Raw genomic sequence first — 18880 nt, 5'->3', positions numbered from 1 at the left:
GTAAAAAATGTGTCAATTTTTTATATATTTATAATTCATAAGCAAACTATTTTAACTGTATTTGTTAAAACTTTTATGTAGAATTTAAATTAAAATTCTTTAAAAGGTACTACTTTTGTAACTTCTAGTAATTTGATGGCTCACAAACATTTCTAAAAAATCTAAAAATATCACTAATATTCCTTGAATATAATGTACTAATTTATAAAATTATTTCTCACTCTACGTTATAAGTGAAAAAGTGGCTTCCCACCCTAGGTTATTGATAAATGGGTATTAAAAGGAACTCATTTTTTCCACTTATAACCTAGGGTGTTAAATAATTTTATAAATTAGTATATTATATTAGAGAAATATTAGTGATTTTTTCAGGTTTTTTGGAAATTTTTGTGAGGCCTACAAATTGTTAGAATGTTGCAAAAGTAGCACTTTTAGAGAATTTTAATTTGAATTCTACGTAAGACTTTTTTAAATCCAATTAAAATGATTGTTTATGAATTATAGATCATATAAAAAAATGAACACATTTTTGATATATTTTTTAACTCTCGGTTACTGTTCATGACGCTAACAGTATATTGTGGACTCGAGTGATAATCGAGGAGAACATCCGGTAGGATGGTGATTTAGAGTGTACCAGGAGTAGGGATGAAAACGGAACGGGAAAATCCCGTACCGTCCCGGTGTCGTATCCCGATTTTTCCCGATCGTTTTCGTTTTTTCGGGTCTTATTCGGAAACGGGATGAAAACGGTATAGCTCGAGCGAAAACGGTACCGGAAACGGTTTTATATTTTTTCGTCCGTTTTGTAATTTTCCCGTTTTTATTCGGGATATTTCCGTTTTAGTCCCGTTTTTCCTTCGCGGGATAAGGCCTAAATACATGAACCCTAGCCCACGAAGGCCCATCTGTAGTTTGCCGGCCTGCTAGCATTTTCCATCTGTCAGACTGTCACCGTTCCGGTCATGTGTCATCCTCATCCACTCGACTCGAGCCATCCCAGCCCTCCCAGCCGCCAGCCGCCGCCCGACAACTCCACAGCCTCCACTACTCCAGCGCACGCCCGCCCGGCCGGCCGCTAGCAAGCGCGCTCGGCGCTCCTGCCGCTCGCCCGCTCCGCAGCTCCAGCCTCCAGCGCACGCACGCGGCACGCCCGCCCGGCCGCCCGCTAGGCTGCTAGCCAGCGCGCTCGGCGCTCCTGCCGGCTGCCGCTCCGCAGGCCGCAGCTCCCGCTAGCCAGTAGGCAGTAGACGCCCGCTCCGGCGACCGGCGCTCCCGCAGTCCCTCTCCAGCCAGCTGCAGCCCGCTAGCCAGTAGGCAGTAGACGCACGCCCGCGGCCCGCCAGCCAGCTGCCAGCGCGCTCCAGTCAAGCCGAAGCAGCAGGAAGGCCACGCGCCATTCCGCCCGACGGCGCTCAACGGCGTCCACGCCAGCAGTCGGCCCGCCGCACGCCAGGACCGCTGGTTTCCAAGGGATTTTGAGAAAATTGCAGTGGTATTTCTATTTTTCATCTATATGCTCAAATTATTAGTGCCGGTGGCCGTGTCATTGATCCTTATCGCAGCCGTCTTGATCCTGAGATGGTACAAGTATTAATTTGCACCAAAGATTGGGTAGCTGCAGGAAGAAAAGGTGATAATTTAAATAGTTTACCATTTATAATTGTGCAATAATTGGTTATTTTCTTTGTCATTGCATATGATGTATGTGTCTTTGTTTGATTTTTTAGATTCCAAGATATTTTCTTCCATTGTGGATGATCTGGAGGTTCTAGAGACCATTTCTAATAAACGGATGCATGAGGTACTTACCATACTTATACTATCCTCTCATGGTACAATGCTGGAGGTGCATAGAATCTCTTGGTCATTTTGATGCATGGATGTCCGAAGCTGATCACACACTCGCTCTCTAGCTATGCTCTTTTTTTTGTTTCTTCATGTACGGCCTGACTAACATGTCCTTTTTTCATGCATTGTAAAATTACAGGAGAAAGAAGAAGAAATAGCAAGTGATCCAGATGTGATGAATGATTATGAGCAGCTGTAGGCCGAGAGTGATTGAAGAATGTTTATGTTCATGTTTTGTTGTACTATTATTGTCATATGTTGACGTTGTGGTGGACTAGTGGTTCGATGTTATTATGTTAAGACTTTGTGTGGTTGTATGGATATTTGTACTATCATTCACTTATATATCTGTTTGAGACTTATTGTTTGTGTGGTTAAATATATACATGTCATCGTTATGTCATATCACATGTTATCTCACTAAGTATGGATGATGCATTTATTATAGTCATGTTAAACTTATACATGTTGACATATCTTGATGGTTTTATGGGTTTTGTTTTCGTTGTGTTTTTCGAATCCCGACCGATACCGCCATTTTCCCTATCGGATTAGTTCGTTTTCGACCATCCGATTATGTCCCGACCGTTTCCGTTCCCGTCTATCCCGTTTTCGTTTTCGTCCGGCTGAGAAAATGTGAAAACGAAAATGGTTAGAGGATTTTCCCGACCGTTCCCGTCCGTTTTCATCGCTAGCCAGGAGGGTGGTAAAAAACTAATTGCCCCCTTTTGTTGGGAGGCTGCGAACTCGGAAGACGCCCCTCTGCTCCTACTGTCTCGCCTCCCCCTGTTCCTCGCTCGCGGCGGCCTCGGCCTCGGCTTCCCCGCCGGCGAGCGATGGAGCGGCGGTCCTCCGTCCGCTTCTCTCCCTCCGAGGTGCGTACTCACCCGCGCGCCATTCCTCCTCCCTCCCCCCCACCCCCCCTCCGCGTCGCCGCAGTGGTGGCTCTTACTGCTTAGTGCGTCTTCCATAGCCGTGTCGGTTGGGTTCTTGGTGTTGGGAAAAGAGAGGATCTTGTCAAGATTGAACCGGAGATGGTCGGGGTTTCTTGCGCACAAGATCGGTTTGATTGCTTGTGTGATCCTCCATTGCGTTCTCGGTGGGTTTCGGGTGGGTTTTTCTTGGGGGTGTTCTTGGCCCTCCCGTTTGGGTTCCATTGTCCGGCTTCTTGGGCAATGGAAAGTTCTCTTATTTGGAGGAGATATTTTATTGGGATTTCCTGTTGCTGGTGCCTTTAACTTGTTCGCGATCGCATTTTTTGGGTTTTGTGGGCGAGGTTCTGATGATTATATGCCGGGTTAATGTTCCCTTGTGCATGCAAATGTTGGTTCTTGTTTGCATTGTGAATTGTTCGGTGCCAGCTGCGGTAGGCTGTACTGGTAGAAATTTGTAATCTTTTGATTAATAGATAAGCTAGGGTTTGTTTTATGTGGCAAGTGATGCCCCAATGGTAGTTGGCAGGAGCAAATGTTGGTTAAGGTGATCAATTTACGCAACGGGAGTAAAGGAATTGTTTGATTATTGCATTGCTATATCAATTCATACTTAGAAAATCAGCTGCGAAGATGCCCAGAATTATCAAAATGTGACCCCTAGTCTTGGTTGGAATGGCAATTGAGTCATAATGTAATATCAGATTATTGAACCTCCCGTTTGGGTGCTCCATTGGCCGGCTTCTTGGGCAATGGAAAACTCATATCCTTTGGAGGAGACATTTTATTGGGAGTTCCTGTTGCCTGTGACTTTATTTGTTCACGATCGCATTTTTTAGATTATGCGGGCGAGCACTCTGATGATTATATGTCGGGTTGGTGTTACCTTGTGCATGAAAATGTTGTTTCTTGTGTGCGTTGTTTGGTGCGAGCTGCGGTAGGCTTTACCAGTAGAAATTTGTAAACTTGTGATTAATTTATATACTAGGGTTTGGTTTATGAGGCAAGTGATGCTCAAATGGTAGGAGCAAATGTTGGTTAAGGTGATCCATTGATGCAATGGGAGCAAAGGAATTGTTTGACTATTGCATTGGTATATTCAGTTAATACTTGGAAATCGGCCATGTTAACACCGGCAATTACCAAAATGTGAGCCCTAGTCTTGGTTGTGGTGATATTTGATAACGAAGATTGGCAATTGAGTCCTAATGTAATATCTGATTATTGTGCCCAGGGCATTGCTATTGTGCTAATGGTTCCAATCTTACCGTGCAGTATTTCCCATCCGGGATCCCAACTTGTGGGAAAAGGACAGTTTGATGGCACATCAAAGGCTTGTAGTCCAATGCAATGTAGAAGTACTATGTGTTGAGGACTGATAGGTTTTAAGTCAATTGACACAATGTGGGGTCAAATATTGTAAATAGCCTATCCATTTAGGTTCACCCACTTTCGCGGTTCAACACGGAATTATGGATCCTCTCAACATCCATCAATACACTATATTAATATGCATGGAGTCGGTGTTGCATTTAAATTTGTTTTAGAGTTTATTATACCATGCTAGTTCATTCTGCTTAGATAATACTTCTTTGCATCTTCCACAATTACTTAAAAGTACTTCCTGGTACAGATTGCAAGGATGGAGAAGTTGGCTGCAGACAGAAAAGAGCGAGTCTTTGATGGTAATTTCTGCCAGATGCTTGCAGGAGAATTTAAGTAAGACTCACAGTGTTACAGGGTGTTCTAACTGCCTCTTTTATCCAAATCATAACCTAAAGAATACATTTCGATCATAATTTGCGCAAAAGAACATATAAAACTGTTGAAACATCTTATGTTGTTCTCCTCTAAGCATGAGTTCCTTGTATTTTTTATTAGCTCGACTGTATTGATACAGGTTGTTGTAAAACTGAAACTCTTCCCTTTTTATTTTTATTTAATTAGTTACATATAATAGTTTCAAAGTGATGCTTCTGATATTTTTATATTTTGTGCTCTTATGTGTAGTCGGTCTGCAGGTCGAGCTGGAAGTAGAGCATTACAGGCTACACAGGTGATTAAATATCGATATGCGTCCATGTTTTACTGACTGCACACTAGCATGACATCTCTTTCAACAGGTTCAAGAATGGTTCCTTAATAAGTTTCCTGCAGCAACCACTAAACCTACTTGCTTGCCTACTGCTTCCCAAGAAAAGGCTTTAGCCTCAGAAGTAAATGTGTCAGTTTCTGAAGAAAAGGCTGCTGCATCTGAAGAAAAGGCTGCAGCTTCTGAAGGAAAACTTTTAGCTCCTGATACAAGTATTTCAAACAACGAGGATGAGGTTTCTCATGATTTTCCCATAGGTATTTTAACAAATAAATCTGTTGAAACTTGAAACTTAATGTTTGGTGCACTGTTGATGTACCATTAGTCTGTTACTAAATTTCTTATGCGCTGGCTTGGCTTCTTTTCAGAAACTAGAGATAAGGTTCCTGAACTTGAAGAGCTGGAGTTTGAGGCTAAATCAGCAAAAGATTCTGCTTGGTAGAGATACTTTCACTTGCAACTATTCTACTCTCGATTCCCTTGCCCGTACCTCCCATTTAATTGCAATGATATCATTCATGGTTCCTTTGCCCCATTTTGTTGGCCTCTGTTATACCCTGGCTTCTTGTGTCAGGAGTACTTGGACATTTGCTATTCAGCATGATCTTGCTGGTGAATACTATGATAAATAATACAAATCAGATCTACATTTTGTTAATGCTAATGACATTGTGTGAAACTATGTTACTGATCCTAGAAGATGTTGGCACTTGGCAGTGGTGGACCTAGATGTCTTAACCTTGCTTGCTGGCAGATTAGGATGATTGTGCTTGCATAATGTTGGTAGCACCACACCGTGGAGCTGACATTTTAATCATCATACATGTACCCACCAAAATAGATAGCCCCTTGAATTGGGCATGATAACTTAAAGTGTTTGGCAGCCAATTTCAGTGTCATCACATGGTCTTCTTGTGCTATGCAGGTACGACATTGCCATTTTCTTGGCACACAGGAGGAACAAGTTGGGTGAAGTAGTAAGAATAACAGATCTTCTATATATTTATTTACTTATTTACCTTTTGAGCCCATGGTATATTTAAATAGCTGATTAGTGAATTATCTATTACCTCCTCTGTTTTGTCATTTCATTATCAATAGTATATGCAGACTGCTTTGAGCTTTTGGAATGTTTCTATAGGCTGTTTTCTCTCTAATATAATTTTCTTGAATGTTGCGTTTTATTATTTTTATTTTCATACTGTTTGTGCAATAGCATACTCAAGTTCTATTCCATCTTTTTGTAACTCAATATTTCTATATTGTTGTTCTAGGAAGTCCGGGTGAGGTACGAGGGCTTTGGGGCTGATGAGGATGAGTGGGTGAATGTCAAGAAGTCTATCCGTCAGCGCTCCATTCCACTGGAGTCCTCACAGTGTAGAAACATTGTCGAAGGCGATCTTGTCCTCTGCTTCAGGGTAAGTGGGTCACAATTTTCCTGGAGTAGGAGCAGCATAAAACCTGGTACTGTGGTACCACTAGATTATTGCTATGCTGTTACAATTTGATACTCAGGCAATTCTCTTTGGTTTTGTGCCCCTTAAGTTCTTTACTGATTGTGATTTGAACATCAGGAGGGAAACGAAGAAGCATTGCATTTCGATGCGCATGTTCTGGAAATTCAGCGGAAGCAGCATGATATTAGGGGATGCAGATGTGTATTCCTTGTCGAATATGATCATGATCAAGTTCAGGTATTTTCCCCCGGCCAGTTATGGATCGTCTAACCATAGAGTGGCTTTATTGCTCTTTAGTCTTGACCTCCTTTCTCCCCAGTCACGAAAGCATTAATGTGGCCTGATCATGAGAAACTTCTTTTTTTGCTGCTGGCAGGAGAGGGTGAGCCTGAGAAGATTGTCCCGGCGGCCAAAGTACTTCTGAAGGCCCCTGTTATCTCTGATGCAACTAACTGGAACGGCAAACCTAGCTAGGGAATGAACTCTGTTCCGTTCTTATGGGTGTGTAGTAACATCTGGGAGCAAGCATACGTTTCCATCCTCTTTGGCACAGAGCTGCTGTAATGGCTGTTTGGTAGGTTCGTTGACGGCTGAATTTTAACATTTTTGGTGCAAAAGAAGGGAGAGTACGGCTTCAACACCCGGTATACATGGGGTTTATGGCGTAGCTATGTGATCCTGTTTCTGCATTGGTTATTTGGATTCCTTTTCTCCATCCAAATTTTACAAGGGGTATGTGAGGTCGAAATATTCCTGTTAAATTAGAGTATATATGTTGTAACAACGATCATTAAAAAAAAATGCCCGTCTAGCTCAGTCGGTAGAGCGCAAGGCTCTTAACCTTGTGGTCGTGGGTTCGAGCCCCACGGTGGGCGATGTGTTTGTTTTGTTTTTACCCATTGACTATTCTAAATTAATTCTCTTTCTTTTTCTTTCTCCCTTGTCTGTATCTCAGAGGCAGGTTTTCTTTTTCTTCCTCCCTTGTCTGTATCTCTGCGTGCCACAGCATGGCTTTGCAGCCCTGAAAAGCTCACACAACTTTTGGAGCTTTGAGTCCTCAAAAAAAGAAAAAAAAACTCTTGAGCTTCGCCCTTGTTATGTTGCGTGCATAAATATTTTATTTCGTTGGGAGGGGCAGCGCAAACAGACTAAACATACGTAAAGTGGCGGGCACAACTTGGAGCTTTGTGTACATGGTACATTAAAAAACAATTGTAAAAAATAAACTATATATATCATATGTAATAGCTGTAGATATCAGTATTTGTTAAAATTTATAATTATGTGATATATTTTAACTTAACAGACCATTCATACCCTCCGTCTTTTTTTACTACCTCACTCTACCACCTCAAAACCCAATTAGCTTCCGTTAGAATGAAAACGGATTGGATTCGGACGGATAATAATCTTACTATATTTGCATCCATTTTTTTGTCAAATTCAAAGTCAGAGTGGATATTGCAAAGATACAGATTTGAATAAGGATGGTTTCGGAGTCAAACAAAATAGAGTTGGACCAGAAACGGACTATTAGTGTTAGTACTATGTGGATTTTATCTTCATTCTGAAGCCATCTATTATCTTTACTGAGATAATATTTCATGAGTTTATAGATTCACATATATAGCTAAAATCTTACTAAAAATATTATCACTAGTCACTACTACTTTTTCAAGAAGCGATGAAGGTCTAAATGAGTCCAAATAGAACTAGGTAAGTAGATATAAAATAAAATATACATATCATTTGGTTCAGTTATAAGGAAAAGAAAATCAAAAGTCATTTCTATTCTTTTCACGTAAGCAAGTGATATAGCAGACAATAACAAGTAGTATAATTTAAAATATTATATTGCATCCTTAGCTCTATGTCATACGGATCAGATAAAAAACTATTTATTTTGCTTTCATTCCTGGCTGTCGATGGCCCAAATCTGTAACGCTCCTTATATATCAAATAATATTTTTAGTTATATGCATTTATTATTAAAATGTTGAACCCGTGGCTGCATAGGTACCTTTGTGCCCTTGCCGATTCCAAATATTTTCGAGAGGCCGTTAGCTATGTCGAATTCTTGCGCTCCTCCACGGAGTGAATTGATTGAGTCCAATGACATGTGGCTACTGATCGAAGAAATTCTCAATTATAAATGTAGCCGCGGGGCCTGTCCTGTCTAAATAGTATTTGTTTCTCTATATATTGTGATATATATATATATTGGATGATATATATGATGTTATGTTTGTATTTAGTTAGATGAACATATTGATTCGTATAGGATTTGGTGATACAGATTTTAAACAAATATATTATAAACCATCGTATACGGAGAAATTGATCGGACGACATCGTACTGGCTCCGTAAGCTCCTATTATTACATATACTTAGTGACGATCACTAAGTATTAGTGAGAATTAAAAATAATTAACTATGTATTAACTATAATTAGATGTTATTACCATAATTAAGTATTAATATAGGTAATTAGTAATGCATAATGACATGTTAAGCTATAATAAATTATAATTAGTAAATATTAGAATTTGTTGATAATTACAATTATAAAATTATCATATTACAAAGAAATTAAATTATAAACAAATATAGTGCTTATCTTTTTAACAATTAAACACACTCATATATGCAACACATACATCCAACAAAACACTATCATGTATAATTTCATATATTAAACCAAATATACTATTTATATTATGTCATCCAGAATCATTCTATACTATTCAACTTCGTACAACTATCCAAACACCAGTAATTTTAGAAGAAACATATTCCATCCGTGCAGGAGTCTAGAAAAGAAAATACTTTGTATCTCGTAGTCCTAATTGTACACATTTGATAGAATGCATCAGATGGCCAGCCGCGCACTCGCTGTATGTACGCCTGTGCTCTCTGGCTTTCTGCATCCACCGTTCCATATCCGTATGGCTCGAAACCGAATCAGCACGAAGCAATCTTACCTGGCACCAACCAAACCTTCTCACGCCTCACCAACATGTGGGCCAGCGAAATGATGAGATGAGGGCCCACCGTTAGTGTCAACCTACGATGTTGATGTTGGAATCTGGATAATCACCTGGTTAGCTTTCTTCTTCCCATGGCTACAGCCCAACACAACACACAGGGTCTGTCTATTTCAAGTAAAGATTCTGAAAAATAATTTATAAAAACTGGATTGTGAAAAACTAGATTGTGAAAAGTTAGATTGTGAAAAAAATTTAGATTATAGATTTAAAAAACTTTTATGGACAATTTAGTAAAATGGACTTTTACGATCTATCAAAAGCTGAGAAAAATTAGCTTCTCAGATTCCCACAATCTAACCAGCAGATTTTAAAAAACTATAAACAAAAACTATTTGTTTGTTTCAACTTTGAATTATAAAAACTAAAAACCATAATCTAAAACTGAAACAAACAGATCCATAGTTGCACAGCATCCATCAAGCTTACCTGTGATAGCGATCATTGGACAATTTGTCTCGTAGACAACATCCCTGAGCTTTTGTTTAGCGTTTTCTGACGGTTTCTCTCTACAGCAGAGAGACATTCCGGGGTATTTTTGGTCTGAGCAGCCCAATCACATGTAAAATATGATACTGTATTTTGCTCTGACTTTCAGACTTGGGCATGTAAAATATGATACTGTATTCGACTTTTTCTTCTTCTTTTTTTCTCGCCAGACTCAGCTTCTCCACGAGCATATAAGGAACATCTCCATTCTTATCATCCGTGAAATTTCCGTGTTTCAAACAGAGCGCGGATGGTATTAGAAACTACGCGTGACGTTTACAGGGTACTATTCGTTTACTGGATGGAGCTTAAACATAACACAATTGTTTTTTTTTTCAAAAAGTTGATGTGGCTAAAATATATAATTTTGCGATAGTATGGTGCGCGTAGTTTCGTGAAATTTGTTCTTCTTACCAATCATTTTGGTCGTGGAAATAAAGCTACTGGAGCTGGATTTGCCGATCAATCAATTTGCCATTTCTGCTGGAAACTACACTTGGAAATTTCCTGACCTATTTTTTTTTGCCAATTTCAAAGCATAGCAAGGTGACGGTTAAGAATTTATTTATTTCAGCTGCGAAAATCAACATGTAGATTTTGAATGGTAAAAAGCTAAATTATAAAAACTAAATTGTACAATATGTATAAGTTAATAAAATTTAAATTAATATATTATTATAATTTAGAGATTATATCGTTACTATATAAAATTATGATCTATAATATTTGTTTCAGCTTTTAATTATAAATTGCTATTTAATCCACCACAAACATGACATAGCAATCATGCCTGGTGGACTCGGCGCACGAGACAGCTGGCCTGGGAAGCCGCGTCTTCCAAGACCTGGTCTACACAATTATTACTGGGTGACAGCTGGCGTAGCTGTGCTACCCAGCCTTTGCTTAGCCTTAACACAAACGGTAATGGTGAGATGGGAGACATCTCTGGCAGTGGTTACTGTCACAACGTACCCAAGAATATTGCTTCTCCACCAAATTTGCTTTACCAACTTTGTAACCCCATCACCAATATGCAAAAAAAATAACCAATATCTTGGGTGATTTTTCTCACCTTTTTTATTCTAGAAATTCTAGCTAGGAGCTTTAGCATTTATCATAGAAAGAGGTAAGCACCCATATTCAAGTCCCTATGGTGGAGCGCTGGAAGGCACCTCATGTCAACCTGAGAGTGCTAGGTGATTTTGATTGCATTATACTAAATGTGTTCTCCTTAGTTCTTGATCAAGTCAGAAAAGACTACACTTAAGGTTCTAAGATTAATAAAATATCTCGATTAGTGTGAAAAGTGACTACATTTAATAGAATGCCTTGAGTAGTAGAAGTGTTCTTTGTAGATACAAATTTCATATAGGTGCACACTTAAAGTTATGTCGAAGTCCTCTTTGCATGTGAACTTTATATTCCTCCAATTCAACAAACTTTTTACCAATTGAAGCCTTTCTAGTTAATATTACATGAAACTAAAAAGAGATGTGTTGACCAATAAAACACATTAAAAATTCACTTTCTTAATAATCAAATTTATGTATAAATTTACTTGTTTTTCACTTTATCCATGACAATAATAATTAAATTAGTAACTAAGGATCATTAAAAAATGCCACAAAATAACCGTACAAGGACTCTCTCTATGGTTATAAAATCAGTATAAATTCTGAGATATTTCCAATTTCGATATGGCATAAGCTAAGTCACACCAATATGCGAATGCGCACCATAACTCCACACATGTTTCTTTCCAATAAAAATGAAAAGTGATCACACGCATGTGTCTCTAAAGAGAAAAACATTGTAAAAAAACCCTAACTTTTCCCAACTACTGCTACTAAGCAGGTACACCTTGCAATTTGCAGAAAAGGTAACCAATATCCTGAGTGGTTTTCTTTACCTATTTTATTCAAGAAATTCTGGCCAGCAACTTTAGCATTCATCATAGGAAAGAGATAAATACCCGTGTTCGACTCCCTATGGGTGGAGTGCTCGAAGGCACCTCGTGTTAACGGGAGAGTGCTAGGTTGTTGTACTTTGATTTTGATTACATTATACCAAAAGCGTTTTCCCTAGTTCTTAATCTAGCTAGGAAAGACAACACTTAACATTCTAAGATTAATAGAACATCTTAGTTAGTATGAAAAGTGTCTACATTTAACCTTATAGATTTAATAGAATACCTCAAGTAGTGTGGACATGTTCTATGTGGATACAAATTTCACATAGGTGCACACTTAAAATCAAAGTTATATCGAAGTACTCTTTGCGCGTGAACTCTATATTCCTCCAATTCAACAAACCTATTTACCAATTAAAGCCTTTCTAGTTAATATTACATGAAATTGAGAAGGAGATGTGTTGACAAATAAGACACATTAAAAATTCACTTTACTAATAATCAAATTTATGTATAAATTTACTTATTTTGTACTTTATTCACGACAATAATAATTAACTTAGTAAACTAGGATCATAAAAAATACCACAAAACAAGCGGACTCTCTCCATGATTTTAAAATCAATATAAATTCTGAGATATTTCCAATTTCGATATAGCATACTCTATACGAAAGTAACACCAATATGCGAATGTGCATATATCTCTTAAAAGGAAAATATGGTAAAAAAATCCTAACATTTCCAAAACTACTGCTACTAAGCAGGGTACACCTTGCAATTTACCCTGCACCTCCCATCTCCCTCCGTCCCTCAGTCTCTCTCCTCATCGTCCCTGCGACGAAAAGCGGCGCGCGCACCCGCCCCCATCTCCTTCCCTCCCCTTTCTCTCTCCTCCCCTCTCTCTACCACTAGAGACGAGCGGGACCGAGCGAGCGAGAGAGAAGAGAGAGAGAGAGATAGAGAGCCGCCGCCGACGCCGCCGCGATGGCTCGCCTGTTCCGCGAGTCCCGCCGCGACTCGGCCACCTCCTCCTCCTCCAACGGCTTCCTCCCGCCCGCTGCCGCCGCCGCGCCGGCCTCCTCCTCCGCCCTCCCCTCGCCGTTCCCGGACCTCGGGGTGCCGCTCGCGGCCGCGGACCTCCGGGAGGCGGCCTACGAGGTGCTCGTCGCCGCCTCCCGCACCACCGGCGGCAAGCCCCTCACCTACATCCCCCAGGCGTCATCGGCGGCGCCGGCCTCCCCGGCCTCGTCCACGTCCTCCGCCTCATCCGCCTCGCTCCAGCGCTCCCTCACCTCCGCCGCCGCCAGCAAGATGAAAAAGGCGCTCGGGCTCCGCTCCTCGGCCTCCTCCAAGGGGGTCGGCAGCCCCGGGAGCGGCGGCGGCAAGGCGGCACCCCCGCGCCGGCCGGCCACTGTCGGAGAGCTCATGCGGGTGCAGATGCGCGTGTCCGAGCCCGCCGACTCCAGGATCCGCAGGGGGCTCCTCCGCATCGCCGCCAGTCAGGTAGGATCTCGCGTTTGGATAGTGAGATTTTGGTTGAAATGTAGCTCAGAATTCTGCTTGTTTGATTCTCGTTTGCGTGCTCGTTCGAATGGTGGTGCCGGTGTCGTTAGATTGTGTAGATCTGGAGTGGGTTCATCGTGCCATGGTGAAAGCATGGTGTTCTTGGGAGTTTGTTGGAGGGTCTGCCGAAAATTCAAATTTAGCTAAAAACACGCTCATTTTTCTTCTTTTTTTTAAGGTTTGGGATTTCTAGATGAGGATTGGATTGCCATTACCAAATATGCGGCTTTTTTATAGGGACTTAGGGTGGGGAATGCGATGAATTTTCTCTCTTTTTTTAGCGTGGATCCCGTAATTTGGGTGTCGGCTGCAGTGGGTCCTTCATTTTTTTTGTTGCTTCCAGATACCTAATTAAGATTTTTGTAGTTGATCAAATATAAAATTGTATCTCCGTACTTTATAGTTCGGAAGAACCGACTTGGCAGCATGATTCTTATCTTGGTCTGGGGTTTTCGTAATAAAATGGTAAGATGAATTAGGAAGGCACAGAATTCACCCAATTTCATTTGGAAGGGTGCTTTCTTTTTCTTCTTGCTGGTTTTGTTTTGCGGGGTAAATTTGCAGTTCATGTGTTACCATAGGGTCACAACTCACAACCAAGTACATTTGCCGATATGAACCGTATCCTGAGCTTGCTGGCTTGACAGCTTCGGTTTTGCTTGACTATTTGTTAATGCATTATGATCGTTGCGGATTCTTCATCCCACATCTTGTATTTATTTCAGTAGATGGCTTAGTAGAACTGTAGGCAATGATGTTGTTTGGAGCCTAATTAATGATCCAATTTGTTTCGTAATTAAAATAATGATGCTAAAGGCATGCTATAGTAATCACTATTGATTTGTAGCAGTTTAGTGTCACTTGCAAAACTTTGGTTTAGCAGATGGTTTCTAAAATCTCCTGTTGCATTGTTTGCTTTCTTCAAAAGTGAACATGAATGTTGGACAGTTCTGAAAAGATGCAGTGATGCCCGCTAGCTTAATCAAATTCACAAAAAGAAATTTTTTATTTGTATGGAGTGTTTCAGTTGACTTAGTGGACACATTATTGGTTTGATGGGCCTTTATAGGGTTGTGTAATCCATTTGTAGGATTGTGTATATACATTAAAAAGATTAATACAATATTACATTTATCATGAAACAGCTTGGCAGACGTGCGGAATCTATGGTCTTGCCCTTGGAGTTCCTGCAGCAATTCAAGGTATCAGATTTCCCTGATCCTCAAGAGTACGAGGCATGGCGGAGTAGGAATTTGAAGCTTCTTGAGGCTGGTTTGCTTCTTCACCCACTTGTTCCATTGAACAAATCAGACACTTCCGCACAACGGTTGAGACAAATTATACGTGGCGCGTATGATAGGCCACTTGAAACTGGAAAAAACTCCGAGTCAATGCAGGTCCTACGTACTTCTGTTATGTCCCTTGCCGGAAGATCTCATGATGGTACCTCTGACGGATGCCACTGGGCAGATGGTTTCCCCTTGAATCTCCACCTCTACCAAATGTTGGTAGAAGCTTGCTTTGATAATGATGATGGAACTGTGGTTGATGAGATTGATGAGGTGATGGAGCTCTTGAAGAAGACCTGGGTTATTCTTGGAATTAATGAGATGATCCACAATCTTTGCTTTACTTGGGCATTGTTCAACCATTTTGTTATATCAGGTCAAGTAGATATCGAGCTTCTTTCTGCTGCGGAGAATCAGTTAGCTGAAGTTGTTAGGGATGCCAAAACCACAAAAGATCCAAATTACTGTAAAGTATTGAGTGCAACATTAAGCTCGATAATGGGTTGGACAGAAAAAAGACTTCTAGCATACCATGAAACCTTCAATACAAGTAATATTGAGTCTATGCAAGGCATTGTCTCAATTGGAGTGTCAGCTGCAAGGGTGCTTGTTGAAGATATATCTAATGAATACCGTCGTAGGAGGAAAGAAGAGACTGATGTAGCTCGCAGCAGGGTAGAGACTTACATAAGGTCTTCACTCCGTACAGCTTTTGCTCAAGTAAGTTGTGTTAGCAGATAATATCATCCTAAATCTTTCCTTATTCAGTATGTATGAACAGTGCTATCCTTTGTGTTTTGTTTTGATTATTGTATTAACTTTGTTGCTCACAACGTGTGCCATGTTTGCTAAAAGAACAATTAGAAAGTATTAAGAAGTAAGAACCCTGGAAACAATCCCAGAAAACCATTTTGTTCAATCTCAAGTAATACACACACACATATACCATTCTGTGTCATGAATTGTTTGAGCTGCTAAGTCTTATAGAATTGGTCTTTTGGTGGAGCGCACCATCTCTTCTGTTATGTGACATTACTGTGGCCTGTGCAGAGAATGGAAGAAGCAGATTCAAAGCGATCATCAAGAAACCCTACTCCAGTTCTGTCTATCCTTGCAAAGGACATTGGTGACCTAGCAATTAAGGAGAAGAATTTGTACAGTCCAATACTGAAGACATGGCATCCTCTTGCTTCAGGTGTTGCTGTTGCAACCCTTCATTCTTGTTATGGAAATGAGCTAAAGCAGTTTGTAGCTGGGCTTACAGAGCTGACCCCAGATACAGTTCAAGTGCTAAAAGCTGCAGACAAATTAGAGAAGGATCTTGTTAATATTGCTGTCGAAGATTCTGTGGATAGTGATGATGGTGGCAAGTCATTAATTAGAGAGATGCCACCATATGAAGCTGAAAATGCAATTGCTAATCTGGTGAAAGTGTGGATAAAAGAAAGGGTGGACAGACTCAAGGGATGGGTTGACCGGAATTTAAAACAAGAGGTGCCATTTTTTAAGCGTCGGACCTTAATTTCTCATTATAAAAAGAAACAATCGTACTTTAGTAAATTATGCTGTGTGCTGTTTTAGATTAATTGATCTATTTTCTGCATACATCTGATGTAGTTTAAACATGCTGCAGGGTTAATGTTTTATATCTGGATACAAATGTTAAATACTTTTGGTTATAGCAACCATTTTCTCATCTCCAGTATCCATAATTAATAATTGTCAATTTTATTTACGAATCACACACCTTTTGATGCATATTACATGTAATCATTTGTGCATTCTATTTTTCTTCCATGTCCATGGATCCATTCATCATTCATTAATGGTTACAAAACTCTGATGCGGGCCTGGGTGTATGATTTACCATCCCATCATGTGACTAACTTGTGTCAGTCATAGTCCAATACTCCAATATCACACCCTTGCTGATTTTTTCTTGTTAGATACCACACAACCTATGTACAAACCGAATAATGTATTGACTCAAGCAACTTGAGATCGAGTCATTCTGAACAGTCTTCTGGGAATATAAAATAAAATTTGTTACTTAATAGGCAGTACTTTTTACGAATTCTGTTAGGCCTAGCTTGAAACCTGTTTATGTGAGTTATCTATGATTTTTCTTCCACTAAACCTGGCAATATCTTTTATGCAGACTTGGAATCCAGGTGCCAACAGGGAGAATGTTGCTCCCTCTTCTGTGGAGATGCTTCGGGTTATTGGTGAAACGTTGGATGCATTCTTTGAATTACCTATACCAATGCATCCAGCTCTTCTTCCTGATCTGACAGCTGTACTCGATAGAAGCCTACAGCTTTACGTGTCTAAAGCAAAATCTGGCTGTGGTAAGTACTGGATAAAAAAAGGTTAAATATTTTTTAAATTATAATCTGATGTTGAGTTCCATTTCTCCTTTTGTGTTACTTAACAGGTACACGGAATTCTTTTATGCCCCAACTACCTCCGTTAACACGATGCGAGGTTGGCTCTAAGTTATTATTCAAGAAAAAGGAGAAACCACAGAATCTGCAGGTTCGTGTATCACAAAATGGAGCAATGCATGGAAATGATCCCTTGGGGCTTCCTCAACTCTGTGTACGCTTGAATACGCTTCAGTACATCCGAGGGGAGCTCGAGAATCTAGAGAAGAAGATAAAAACGTGCTTGCGAAATGTTGAGTCAGCTCAGGCAGATAGTACTGATGGATTGGACATCAAGTTTGAGCTCTGTCAGGCAGCCTGTCAAGAAGGCATTCAGCAGATTTGTGAGACGACTGCATATAAGGTGACATTCTATGACTTGGGCCATGTTCTCTGGGATACCCTTTATGTTAGTGACCCTGCATCAAACAGAGTGGAGGTGCTGTTGAGAGAGCTTGACCCTATCCTTGAGACGATATCTGGTATGGTGCACAATAAAGTGCGGAACCGTGCTATAACTGCACTGATGAAAGCAACTTTTGATGGTTTCTTACTGGTGCTTCTTTCTGGCGGGCCTTTGCGTGCTTTTACCCGTCAAGACTCTCAGATAATAGAAGATGATTTCAGGGCCCTGAGAGATCTGTATTTAGCAGATGGGGATGGTTTGCCAGAGGAGTTAGTTGACAAGGCATCCTCCCAGATCAAGAATGTCCTTCCCCTTTTTAGAGCAGACTCTGAAAGCCTCATTGATCGATTCAAACGCATGATGGTTGAATCAAATCGATCTGCGTCCAAGCATAGATTACCATTGCCTCCAACAACGGGGCATTGGAGCCCGAATGAGCCCAACACAGTCCTGCGAGTTCTGTGCTACCGGAATGATGAGACAGCTACAAAGTTCCTCAAGAAAACTTATAATCTACCGAAGAAGATTTGATTCATTCAGTAGATCACACACCGTATGTACATTTTCCGCTGTCAATATTTGGGTGGGTGGGTCGTGGGTAGGTTGGAGGGATGGGTGGATTACTTACAGCTCGATTTGTTCATTATATTATACGTTTCCCTAATTCAGTTCTTTTGCTGACCTTGTGCGCGTGTGTACTTTGATTCATTCTAGTTTGCAACAGATATATACCCATCGTGTGAATAAGTTATGTACTTGCGTGCCACCATTTGGTGCTTTTGACTTGACAATATGCATGTCGTTTGTATATTTTTACTGCCTTCTGCACACTCCATTATAGTACAGTTTTCCCCGGACATGTTCTTATTGTTAGAACATGTGATGTTCATCTTCAACAATCTGATGACCGCACTACCGAGAGTAGAAGGGAGAGAGGGGGGAGATGGATGGGTTCATACCTGAGACTCCAGTGGTTGGAGTAAGGTTGCTAGAACCCGCCATCTCTGCTTCGTCGGTGGAGCTCTGCGCTAGGGCAGCGACGGTCGGGGCAGAAGGGCTCGCCGGCGTCCGACGATGGTGACGTAGGCGCACGTAGTCCAGGGCGTGACGCAGAGGGCCAGGTGGAGCTTCCCGTCGGCACAGCGCCCCCTCCTCTAGATCGGTTAGGGTTTAGGTGTCGGTGGGGTGACTAGCGGCGCGATGAACCTCGTACCGAGCGCCCCGGCCTCCACCTCTTTTTATAGCGCTGGCGACGGGGGCCCACCAGCCATAATGGGCTGGACGCCCCCGATCAGGGCGCGGGTCAAGGTTCTAATTAAGCCGTTGGGCTTAATTAGTGAGAGATCAGTCTAACATTCTCCCCCTTGATCTCACTCTACACTTTTACTTTTAAACTTTTACTTTTATCCCATTCCATCACAG

At 40.9% G+C, this 18880-nt stretch overlaps 2 protein-coding genes and 1 non-coding gene across 3 annotated transcripts; all 3 read left to right on the top strand.

The window, feature by feature from the left end:
* The first annotated feature begins 2589 nt into the window (after window positions 1–2589).
* On the top strand, window positions 2590–6981 carry LOC133896635 (protein SAWADEE HOMEODOMAIN HOMOLOG 2-like). The gene is made up of 9 exons (XM_062337232.1): window positions 2590–2726; window positions 4417–4502; window positions 4794–4839; window positions 4907–5132; window positions 5244–5313; window positions 5801–5852; window positions 6150–6293; window positions 6450–6569; window positions 6709–6981. Exons 1-9 carry the CDS (start codon window positions 2688–2690, stop codon window positions 6754–6756), a joined length of 831 nt encoding a protein of 276 aa, XP_062193216.1. The 5' UTR covers window positions 2590–2687; the 3' UTR covers window positions 6757–6981.
* A 153-nt stretch (window positions 6982–7134) lies between these two features.
* TRNAK-CUU (transfer RNA lysine (anticodon CUU)) lies at window positions 7135–7207 on the top strand. The gene has a single exon. It is a non-coding gene; the product is annotated as a tRNA-Lys (tRNA).
* Window positions 7208–12587: 5380 nt separating this feature from the next.
* LOC133897580 (protein unc-13 homolog) lies at window positions 12588–18325 on the top strand. The gene is made up of 5 exons (XM_062338361.1): window positions 12588–13280; window positions 14486–15349; window positions 15680–16123; window positions 16788–16977; window positions 17064–18325. Exons 1-5 carry the CDS (start codon window positions 12762–12764, stop codon window positions 17987–17989), a joined length of 2943 nt encoding a protein of 980 aa, XP_062194345.1. The 5' UTR covers window positions 12588–12761; the 3' UTR covers window positions 17990–18325.
* Window positions 18326–18880: the final 555 nt, after the last annotated feature.

This window comes from Phragmites australis, chromosome 17 (assembly GCF_958298935.1).
Source record: "Phragmites australis chromosome 17, lpPhrAust1.1, whole genome shotgun sequence".
NCBI classification, from domain to species: Eukaryota; Viridiplantae; Streptophyta; class Magnoliopsida; order Poales; family Poaceae; genus Phragmites; species Phragmites australis.
The sequence above is the reverse complement of the archived record's forward strand: the minus strand, read 5'-3'. Positions and strand labels throughout refer to the sequence as shown.